At 35.6% G+C, this 10,215-nt stretch overlaps 1 protein-coding gene across 2 annotated transcripts; it reads left to right on the forward strand.

Moving 5' to 3' along the window:
• Positions 1–1,138: 1,138 nt before the first annotated feature.
• Positions 1,139–9,686, forward strand: LOC110919540 (exocyst complex component SEC5A). 2 transcript variants are annotated; one of them, XM_022163809.2, is made up of 21 exons: positions 1,139–1,536; positions 2,403–2,548; positions 2,756–2,844; positions 3,016–3,210; positions 3,275–3,399; positions 3,484–3,642; positions 3,740–3,844; positions 4,212–4,286; positions 4,379–4,516; positions 4,608–4,769; positions 4,854–4,952; positions 5,415–5,541; positions 5,889–6,099; positions 6,263–6,375; positions 6,455–6,674; positions 7,604–7,697; positions 7,980–8,057; positions 8,133–8,189; positions 8,267–8,416; positions 8,602–8,769; positions 9,323–9,686. In XM_022163809.2, the coding sequence occupies exons 1-21, from the start codon at positions 1,183–1,185 to the stop codon at positions 9,530–9,532; spliced, it is 3,075 nt and encodes a 1,024-aa protein (XP_022019501.1). In that variant the 5' UTR covers positions 1,139–1,182; the 3' UTR covers positions 9,533–9,686. The 2 variants fall into 2 exon arrangements, with proteins under 2 accessions (XP_022019501.1, XP_022019505.1); XM_022163813.2 differs by lacking the exon at positions 1,139–1,536 and adding an exon at positions 2,121–2,301.
• The last annotated feature ends 529 nt before the right edge of the window (positions 9,687–10,215 follow it).

The raw sequence follows: 10,215 nt of genomic DNA on the forward strand, positions 1-10,215 counted from the left end.
ATTTACGGGTAAAACACCGATAAATACCGTTACCAATTTTCCCCGTATTTCAGTACCGGTACCGATTCAGTACTGAACATATATCGTGCTCATCCTTACTCCTTTGTAGTTTACCATAATTTTTTTTGCATGCCGGCTCGTAATGGTTCAGACTAGGGGTGTTCAAAAAACTCGTGGTTCGCAGCTCGCTCGAAACTCGCTCAAAAAAAGCTCGAAAAGAGCTCGGCTCGAAATTGGCTCGATTGTAAACGAGCCAGTTCGGCTCGGCTCGGTTTGTAAACGAGCCGAGCTCAAGCTTGGCCTGGCTCGGCTCGCGAGCTCGTGAGCCAGCTCGATAAGGTTTTACATTCTTGATTTTTTGTCCCACATCGCTCAGAAGACAAAAACTAAGAGAGTATCTCCCCTATTAAAGAAGGTAAAGAAAATGTACAAAGTGAGTTAACTATTTATACTTGCATATTTAGCCATTTGGTTAAATATAATTGCAATTATGGCCCTTAGTCTATGATAAGATTCATTTTTAGGGCTTTTTAGGTAGTATATTTTGCGATTCTTTGATAAGATTCATTTTTAGGGCTTTTTAGCTAGCTCGAATTTTAATCGAGTCGAGCTCGAGCCTCAAATCTCAGCTCGATTTGAAATTCAAGCTCGAGCCGAGCTCGAGCCGGGTCAAGCTCAGCTCGACTCGGCTCGTTTACAGCCCTAGTTCAGGCCTCTTGCTAGTTCAGCACTTAATGGTTCAGACTGTTTGTTTCACGAGCAAATGTCTGAATGGTTCAGATATTTTCCTCTGAATGATTAAGAATTATACAGAGTCTGAATGGTTAAGACCTCTAATCTGAATTGGTCAGACATTTGCCTCTTAACGGTTAAGCATTATACTAACTCTTAGTGGTTCTGACATCTTATTGGTTCAGCACTTAATAATTCACACATTTTACTAGTTTAGCACTTAACCATTCAAAAGTTACGAAATAGCATCTTAGCCATATGCATGTATATATTATTTTAATTTTCAGATTGACGGATTTAGAACCACCTAACCAAATTATTAAAAGTTAAAAAATATTTAGAAAAATAAATAAATCAAGCAATATAGGAGGAGCAGGAAAAGAAACATCCACCGATCGATCGATCGATCGTCATATTCCCGTAGCAGAGCAGTTCCAATCTGAAACGAAAATGAGCGACAGTGATGAGGAAGAGGTGCCGCAGAAGGTGTCTAAAGGTAAATCACGTAAATCTAAGGCCAAAAAACCCGTCAAAAATTTCATGCAAACGATCGGCAATCGAATACCGAAAGCTAAAAAGAAGAAGAATAAGAAGAAGCAGCAGCCTAACAAGCCTAGGGTTTCCGACGACGACGATGACGAGGAGGATGAGGAGGAATCTGAGGACTCGGAGGTCGAGATGCTTTGCATATCATCCGGCGATGATGAACAAGATTCCACCGTTGATAAGAAGCCAAAGGCTGACGATAATAAACTCCCTGAAGGCGTAGAACCTACTAAATGGAAGCAAGTCAACGAATCCGAGGTGCATTATGTTTTCTTTTCTTTTCTTTTTAATATAGATAGATTTATAATTTCATGTTTCTATACTAAGCTGCTGCTGCTGTTGCTGTTGCTGTTGTACATTTTGTTGCAAGGGTTTAAACATGAAACCGATTGCTTTTCGTTAATCAGAATGGTTTGGTCATTTGCTCACACCTAGTAAAATATAATTTGTATCTTTACTTGCCTACTTAGGATCATGAGTCTTGCATTGATCTATCTATATAACTAATGATGTCAATGAACACAAAATTATATGAAGATTTAAGGATATCTGGCGCTTTAGCTCACCACTGAACTGGATACATTTATATAAACTGAATTCATACAAAAGTGGTCTTATGCTTCTAGCTTTTTCTCTTTATATAAAGTAAGATCAAGAAACCCAAAAGCAGTACAAGTTTTGGATGTATATGCACACCCATTCTCTTATCTGTGTAATTTTTCCCCCTATTAAAGCAAATCAACAACTTTTTCAGGCTAGCATGTATTCATAATCTCACTCATTTATTATTTACTAAAACATTCACTGATATATCTATTATTATTCATTGTTGTTGTTGTTGAATTTATTAGTGTTAAAAGTTGTACCTTATAGTCATGTTAGTTTAATGTGTTCCTTTTTTCTTCTTAAAAGAGAGATTTACAAAAGCAATGAACTGGTTGGCCTCTAGCCATGGACTTGTTTGGAGGTTTAACTTGTTGAGTATATTAGGCTTAGCTATACAGTTTTCACTTCACGGAGAAGGTATCTGTTTTACTCAAGACACCTAAGCAATATAAATATAACTTATAATGCATTTCTGTAAATGTTTGTTTTTGGAAAATGATTGAATTGGGGCTGTGCAGCTTGCTCTAAGGGTGCGTGCGATGAGGGAGTCAAAAGCAGTTCCAGCTCCAGTAGTTCAAAAAATCGAGAGGAAACAAACACAGGGGCTCAACAATATGCAGTCCTTGCCACGTGGCATGGAGTGCATAGATCCTTTAGGACTCGGGTAGGTTAAATTTGCTCTACCTACCTACTTCCTAATTCTCATTTGGTGCAAATGCCTGTTTTTCGTTTTTCACTTTTAGAACTGGATTTTTACAATCTTTTCTGCATTATGGTTCTTGACAGTGGCCATCTGCGCCTAATATGTTAATGTCGATTTTATGTTTCTTCAACTCGTTTATTACTAAGGTTACTTTATTTTTTATGCTAGAATTATAAGCAGCAGAACTATGAGGTTGATTACTGAACGTACAGCAACTGAACCATCCAATAATGAATACGTGGATGCAGACCTTCGAGGTACTCATCCTCTAAGAAATAGTACTGCACATGAAAGCTCATTATTTATTCCTTTACTTTTCATACTTGTTAGTATGTTCTTTATTAATTTTCAGAGGATTTAAGCACAAAAGTATGTTCTTTATTAGTTAGATGTAGTCCTTATACTAGTACTGGAAAATGTTGTTGCAGATAAGTTGACGTTCTTCTCAGAGAGATTTGATCCAGTATTATTCATTAGTCGAATACACCAATTTACTAGTGCAGCAGACTTGGAGGCTGGCACTTTGGCTTTGAAAACCGACCTCAAAGGATGGACTCAGCAGAGAAAACAACTAGTCAAAGAAAATTTTGACTGCTTCGTCTCTTGCAAAACCACTATTGATGGTAGGTACATATATACTTTTTTACCCGTTTACTTTTAATGGGTTGATGAGGAATTTATATACAGATATTGAGTCAAAGCTAAAAAGGATAGAGGAAGATCCTGAAGGTGGAAGCTCTTATTTAGAAACCAGTATCCAAGGAATCAATTCAATGGCTAACCGTGCTTTTGAACCACTACTCGAAAGACAGGTTTACAACATTTTAGACTTAAAATTATGGCTTCGTTGTTTATTTATGATGAATAAATATATTGATGATCCTTTTTTTAACAAGGCTCAAGCAGATAAAATCAGGGCAGTTCAAGGAACGCTTCAGAGGTTTCGCACTTTATTCAATTTGCCAAGTGCAATCCGTGGAAACATTCGTAAAGGGGAATACGACTTGGCAGTCAGAGAATATAGGAAAGCGAACTCAATTGTTCTCCCTACTCATGTACATATATGTTAACTTCTTTTTCTTTTGTAGTATAGGTCTATTCTTCCATTTAGTATTCACTGTCGTCGTTAGAGATTGATTTTGTAAGTTACAGGCTGGAATACTAAAACGTGTCCTTGAGGAAGTTGAAAAGGTAATGCATGACTTTAAACGCATGCTTTACGAGTCAATGGAAGATCCACACATTGATCTAACAAATGTAAGTCTTTATTTTGAATTTCATGGCTCTCTAATTTTTTGAATTAGTTCCTATCTACTTCTTTAGGCATTATTTTTATTAACTAAAAAAGGTTTTTGGATAATTAACTTATTCACAAGTTACTCATTCTAATAGAATCTGACGCCAGTGTAATTTGAAGTAAGTAATAATCGGGTATATTAATGTATTATTTATTGATGGTATGACCAACTAATGTTTAATCAACTACTGATGTTAGTTTACATGCTTATGCATGTCATGATGTATACGGCCAGTATCAAATTTTATACTGTCATCTGATGCTAGTGTTATAATATTTGTTATTTTATTTTCTGTGATTGAGTAATTATTACTTTTTTTTTTGTAGCTTGAGAATACTGTGAGGCTTCTATTAGAGCTGGAACCCGAGTCAGATCCTGTAAGGCGATATTTTGGCATACAGGTGAGGTTGTTCTTCACTGTCGGTCACCTGTAAAGTGAGTTTGAGTTGTCTTAACAAGACAGAAGACTAATAATATTTGAGATGGTTATCAGAATCGTAGGATTCAAATTTTGCTTGAGAACTGCACGGTTGATCACGAATCAAGGATGGACCACTTGCAAAATAAGCTAAATGAGAAAGCATTGTTAGATGAAACTTGGAAGACAATCCAGCAAGACCTACATGAATCAGTTGACATCTTTTTCTATTATAAACACTGCCCAATTCTCTTTGATTATTTGAAAAATAATATTTTAAAGCTGTGTTATGTACTACTATCAGGTGGATGGGGGTTTGGTAAATTCACAACCAACTGATTCAGGTTCTGAAGAACTCGATGCTCTAAGAGGAAGGTATATACGAAGATTAACAGCTGTAATCATCCATCTGATACCGCCCTTCTGGAAAGTTGCACTTTCTGTTTCAAGTGGAAAATTCGGAAAGGTCTTTGTTTCCATCCTTGCATTATTAATATATATTTACTTAAACATTTATCTATAAATATTATACCAATCTTCTCCTGAACAGAATAAAAGTGAGGAAAAAGCACAAGGGAGATATTTTGGTCATTCTCTTGAAGTTGTAACTGGAATGATACATGAGATTATATCAGCATATGAATCCAAGGTACAAGTTCCTTCTGCAAAATATTATCACATTTGCTGCCATGAAATTACTGTCAAAAGTTGTCAGAACGCATAGTTTTGCATTATGGCATACGGGGTGTCATCGGTGACCCCCATCGGTGCCCCATTTTGCCGATTAGGTATACACCGCCAACCATGCGGTGACCAAGAGAGAGGAGAGAGAAACGGTGAGCCGCCACCGAGGAGAGAGGGAGGAGAGAGAGAGGGAGTGACCAATCACAGCTTTCCTTTTTTTTTTTTTTTTTTTTAAAAAAAAAAAAAAACCAATTCACCTAAGAGGGGAGTGGCGCCATCAAATTGGGGTGTTAGGGGAGTTTAAGAGGGGAGTTGACGTGGCACACGGGGATTGGTTTGGCGTAAGAGAGGGGACTCACCTATTAGGTGAGCACCCCCTTCACCCTTAGCTATCTTTTTACCAACCAAGATATGTCTGAATGCTCAGGTCCAAAACACGTTTCTTGAACTTGAAGAGGCGAATGTTATTTGTCCATATATGAGTGATGCAATAATGGATATATCTAAAGCATGCCAAGCTTTTGATGCAAAAGAAGCAGCACCCGCCAGTGCAGGTTCTTCAACTTTTGCTGCTCTACCTTTGTTTTGGCTTCACTAATCGGGTTGACTCGTAACTCATTTTGTCCAAAGAATCGAATGCTTTTTTTTTAACAGTTAGTGTGTAGAAAATGATTACAAGAGCTATGTTATTTAAAAAAAAAAATCTGATTTGTTTACAAAAGTATTTAGGTCTTATGCACTAAATATATATGCTTATGGCAACTTTTGACCAGCTTAACCTTTTGAACTAATCTGTTTTACTCACTAGAGATAAAACACAACCCGAATAGACCCATTCGACGGTAAATGGGTCAGAGCTGTGACCTCGAGCATTAGTGCTAACTATATTTCATGACACCAGTTGAATCACTGCGGTCTCTTCTGTTTGAGAGCACAAAACTTTATATAATGAAGCTTTGTTCATGGATGAGAACTTCAATTGATGAGGAATCAAGAAACGAATCATGGGTCCCGGTGACTGTGTTAGAAAGGAACAAATCCCCATATGCCATTTCTTCCTTACCATTAGCATTTCGTTCTATTATGGTGGCAGCAATGGATCGGATTGATGTGTAAGATCATATATCTTGCATTAGAATACATGTTTTTACTTGACTCAATGTTCTTGTTTATCGTGTTCATTTAAATTATAATATCTCAAGATAGACGTGTCAAGATTTTACACCTGATCAGGTCTCTTGGTAACTCTTTTTATTTATTTATTTTTTTTTTCAGGATGATTAAGTCTTTAAAAAATGAAGCTACAACAGAAGATACTCTTATGTTGCTCCAAGAAATTCAAGAATCTGTTAGGGTTTCATTTTTTAATTGTCTGCTAGGTTTTGCTGGTATGAAATGAAAAAAAGGATCATATTTTCATTTGTATTAGTTTGAATTAGTACTTAACATGGTTACTATATGTACTAGGCCAAATGGAGCAGATTGGAGGGGAGCTTGGTCAGATTAAAGAAAATGAAAATGGATATTATTCTCATGTTGAAGAAGAAAATTTATTTCATCATCGCCCTGGAAGTATTACCGATCCACAACAACAACTGTTGATGGTTTTGAGTAATATTGGATTTTGCAAAGATGATCTTTTTGGTGAAATGTACAATAAATACAAACATGTCTGTCTCAAGTTCAGGTATGTACCAGCCACACTCTTTTTTACGTTCTTAAGGCAACTCAAAGTGCCTGGCTAGCTCCATGACCATTTGCGTTTATATAGCATGATAATTTGTAGCAACAAACAGTAGTTCTCATTAACGTTTCATTCATAATGAAGACAATGTTACAATTTCATTCATAGAACTGATACTAAGCCATGGGGTTTGATGTTACAATTAAAAAAAAGTTAAACTAAGCTATATTTAAAGATGGAAATAACACTATTTTAACACTTCTGAGGCTAGAGCTTATATAAACTAATCATTCCTAACTTATTACATGTGGTCTAGGATAGAAAATGCTTGTTTTCCAACTTTATAAATTAGTGGGTCAATTGTTGCACAAACTCGTATGTAAGTATTGTATGTGGATGCATTTTTATTTTACAATGCTTTATACTAATATACCCATTGCTATCAGTATTTGACTTTCAATTTCATCAACTGTTGAAAGGGTCATGCATAGTAATGTTATGACCCCGAGATCTATGGACGTAGTTTTGCTATTCAAAAAGGGGTAGCGGCGCAGCTTGTTGCCCGTTTACCATCTATCTCGATGTAAATTACAAAAATAATGGTAATGTACATATTTAGATATAGGAAATGATGTATCATCATTTTTTGAGTAAAAAAATTAGACTTATAAACTCAAAAGGTGCAATTTTCATATTCGATGTTTGTTTATCTATTTGTTTCCTTCTTTGCGGTTACGCAATTTTTCTTCTTTCTACGTTGATACTACTCTGGTGAATGAGCCCAGTAAAGTGAATGGAATTATCTGAATGTATAAGTGTCTGCGATTTTCTCAGTTTTCCTTTTAAAGTTGTTCTGTATTGAACATCCATCTTTCTCTCTATATGTAGGTGATATCCATAGATATATAGTTAAAATGTAATAGTTCTTACAGCGCAGGGGAAGATGACGATAAGGACAAAGAAGAACTGATTGAGTCTTTCTCTGCTATTGAAGAGAAAGTCCTTGCAGAGTATACTTTTGCAAAGGTATAAAAAGACATGAGTATAATTTCTTGTGTTACTCATCTCAAAATCTAAGTAGCCACTTCTAAGTGCATTGAGTTCTACATAACTTGGTTGAGTTGTCAAAATGTACACATTGGGTAAGCAGTCAAACGTCGGGTTGGATTGACTAAAATTACTATTAAAAATATTTTTACTTTAATTTAATAAATGGTTAGTGTGTCATGTATATTACAATAGTAATTTAATTATTTCAAATAAATTGGCATAGGAGGTTTTTAAAAATATTTTTTGCTCTTGTCTCAGGCACAATATGTTAGAACCGGCGCTACTAACTACTTGTTAGATGCTGGATTACAATGGGGAGGAGCACCTGCAGTAAAAGTAATCATTACTAATCTTTTAAAGCTAGCAATAACAGCATGCTTCAGTTATGTTAAACGTGTTCGTGTTGTGCAGGGTGTGCGGGACCCAGCTGTGGAACTAATGCATACTCTTGTCACTGTCCATGCAGAGGTATCTTGTCTGTTTTTAAAGTCTTGAATGGAGCCTGAAGACATATTGTGTTAATGTTTACATATGAATGTTTGAAGGTGTTTGCTGGTTGTGAACCCTTGCTTGATAAGACACTTGGGATTCTTGTGGAAGGTCTAATTGACACGTTACTCAGCCTCTTCCATGAACATAAAGACACTAATCTTAAGTTATTGGATGCAAATGGTTACTGTCAACTCATGCTTGAGGTGAAACAACTTTATGCATGTAATATTGCCTATTTTTTATGTTATTCTTTTGCAACACAACATAATTTGATTTAAATTTTGACAACAATATCTTCTGTCCTTTACAATACTTTATTTATTAATATATATATTGTCATAGTAAAAGGAATGGTGCTTAAGATGGCTGTGTGTGTGTGTTTGTGCAGCTTGAATACTTTGAGACGATATTAAATCAGTACTTTACGTCTGGAGCAAGTGAATCTCTCAAGTCATTACAAGGAATTCTTTTGGACAAAGCCACCGAGAGCTGCTCACGTGAAAGTGATGATGACGACAAACAGCAAGGAGGGACCATATCACCCGATGACCTCATAGTAAGACACCCCCTTTTCTTTTATATCTTCATAGTAGCATGGTACAAATCTGAATCAATCTTGTAAATTTGATTGTGGTTGGTATTCCTTTTCTAGCCGAAAAAAAAAAAACTGATCTTAAAAAGAAGGGTTTACAAACATGTTTGACTACACCATAATAGACCCTAAAGCACCAGATTCACGGTTTTGGTTTAGTTTAAACAGGTTTGAGTCAATTTCAAATTGAACCCAAAAACATTTTTTGTTGCATCTCTCGTGTTCGGGTACATCAGCGAGTTTGTGGGTTGACCCTTCTATTAATTATTATAAATTAAAAATATATACATTTTTTGTAACTTAAATTAATGGCATATTTTATGATTAAGTTTAAAATGTAGGAAATGAGCATGTTTATTTTGTATTTTTTTGGTAAATTTGTACATTTTATAATATTAGTTTGAAAAAGAAAATTCTTTAGATTTGTACTTTTGATTATTGAACCCCATAACATTACTTGGAAGATGCTATTAAACATGGAAAAGGATGATTAAAATGTGTATGTACGTGTTGGTAGGCCCTGGCTCAACAATGCAGCAGCGAGCTGCTACAATCTGAGCTTGAGAGGACTCGGATCAACACTGCATGTTTTATGGAGTCATTTCCGTTGGAGTTTGCTCCAGAATCAGTGAAAGTTGCGTATGCTTCGTTCAGAGGGTCAATGGATGCTTCCAGTGGGGTTTTCATGGGCGCACAAGCTGTCGGATCAACACAAAGATGGAGATAATTTTCACACAAAACAACTAGTACATGATATTTTTGTATCCTATATTATTTGTTGGGTCTCAGTTTTGTTATAAAATCTTCTCTTTTTTATTTATTTTTTATTTTCAGGTTTAGCTTGTACATTCGGTATCAAATTTTACATCTATATTCATTTTTTTTTGTTGAAGACTTGTACTGTACCCATCACACAGACGTAAGTTTTCACTTTTCGTAGCTACTTTATCTCCTCCTCCGACTCCCAATTCATACGATGATGGTTCTACTGAACTTCCGCCATCCAATTTCATACCTTTTTTTATATAAAAATGAATCCTTTAGAGCTCGGATTTCTAGCTCGTTCTATTTTGGTAGTTGGACCGTGGTATTTATATGTTTCTGTAAGTTTAGGCATTCCAAAGCTTAAAAGCTAAATCCCTAAACCACGACTCTAAAACACCTTTAACTTTGACACTGTTTTTTAAAAATAAAATGAGTTGAATATATTAAACAATGCAGAAGACCACAGCACTTGTATAAATTGGGAATGTTACATCCAACTGAACAACTTCACAAAATTGAGTGGCATTCCAAAATTATTTCCTTCATAAAAGTTCGTGTGTACTAGTTTAATACAAAGGATACTTTGAAACATACTTGTTATAATACAAACTACGAAACGTATGACAATTTTTACTCCATTACTTT

This window comes from Helianthus annuus, chromosome 2 (genome assembly GCF_002127325.2).
Source record: "Helianthus annuus cultivar XRQ/B chromosome 2, HanXRQr2.0-SUNRISE, whole genome shotgun sequence".
Lineage (NCBI taxonomy): Eukaryota > Viridiplantae > Streptophyta > Magnoliopsida > Asterales > Asteraceae > Helianthus > Helianthus annuus.

Bases quoted from the DNA above. Each gene is read 5' to 3' on its own strand.
- LOC110919540 (XM_022163809.2), top strand. From the start codon at position 1,183: ATGAGCGACAGTGATGAGGAAGAGGTGCCGCAGAAGGTGTCTAAAGGT. The intron at 2,845-3,015 runs GTACTCATCCTC...ATGTTGTTGCAG, and splicing joins CGTGGATGCAGACCTTCGAG to ATAAGTTGACGTTCTTCTCA. The intron at 6,100-6,262 runs GTAAGATCATAT...TTTTTTTTTCAG, and splicing joins GCAATGGATCGGATTGATGT to GATGATTAAGTCTTTAAAAA.